The sequence below is a fragment of the Apteryx rowi genome, unplaced genomic scaffold, assembly GCF_003343035.1.
Source record: "Apteryx rowi isolate R43461 unplaced genomic scaffold, aptRow1 scaffold_9, whole genome shotgun sequence".
Lineage (NCBI taxonomy): Eukaryota > Metazoa > Chordata > Aves > Apterygiformes > Apterygidae > Apteryx > Apteryx rowi.
Window position 1 is genome coordinate 825,021 of NW_020451204.1, and position 988 is coordinate 826,008.

Consider the following 988-nt stretch of genomic DNA (forward strand, 5'->3'; position numbering starts at 1 on the left):
ATGTGTGGAAATGTCCAGGGCATGAAGGAGGATTGGGGGCAGAGAGGGAAGGAGAGAAGGAGGAAGATGAGACATCTGAAAGTTAGGTAGCTCTATGGGTCAAAAATATACAACACCGATATTGTACACAGGCATCAGTCCCCTCCAGCCAGTGGGAGTGGGGCTGGCCGGTGGCCCCGCTGTCCCCGCTGTCCCTGCATGGCCGGCCCTGCTCCAAGTCCCCCCCGGGGTCACTTTCGCCGCCCGATCTGGGCCATGAGGTGTGCGTTGGCCGCGGCCTTCGCCCTCAAGTTCTTGGCTTTGGCGATGTTGAAGAGGATGTTCATGATGTTGGTGGGGACGTCGAGAGAGAGGGTGACCTTGGTGCGGCGGTCGCTCTTGGCCCGGTTTTGGTATGTCTTCCCCTTCACCTGTGCTTGGGAGACGTATTTGTAATGGCCTTCCCCTGGGAACGTCCTTTTCTCCTTCTCTTCCTCCACTGCCTCTTCCTCCTCCTCCTCCTCGGATGCCTCCTCCGGTGGCGGGTAGTCCAAGCCACGCTTGTCGAGAAGGCCGTTCTCATCTGGGTGGCTCTTCTGGGCCTCGGTGAGGGCCGCGTTGAGGCAGCTGAAGATGGAGGCGGCRTTGTAGAGCTTGAGGGCCCGGCTGGTCTCGGCGGCGCAGAGGAGGGCGAGGAGAAGCAGCACCTTGGCGTGCGGCATGGCGGCGGCCTGCACAGTGGGAGACAGGGAGGGGAGGGCAGAGGTGGCCATGAGAGCCCTGAGGGGTCGGTGTGAAGTGACATCGCCCCCCCCCCCTTCCTGGGAGGACCCTGGTCTTCTGCGTGCTCCTCCCAGGCCTGAAGGTGATGGGACTGGTGGGACTCAGGTGCCCCAGGGCCTCCTCCTTGTGCTAGGGCTCAAGGTGCAACCCACAACCCCCGATTTTGGGGTGTTCATGGGGAGACGGGATGCTGGGGCACCTCCACGGAGGAGAGGATTTGGCCCTT

General features: G+C 62.1%; 1 protein-coding gene across 1 annotated transcript; it reads right to left on the bottom strand.

Moving 5' to 3' along the window:
* Positions 1-212: 212 nt before the first annotated feature.
* Positions 213-703, bottom strand: UCN3 (urocortin 3). Its single transcript, XM_026091294.1, has one exon. It carries the CDS (start codon positions 699-701, stop codon positions 231-233), a length of 471 nt encoding a protein of 156 aa, XP_025947079.1. The 5' UTR covers positions 702-703; the 3' UTR covers positions 213-230.
* Between the last annotated feature and the right edge of the window lie 285 nt (positions 704-988).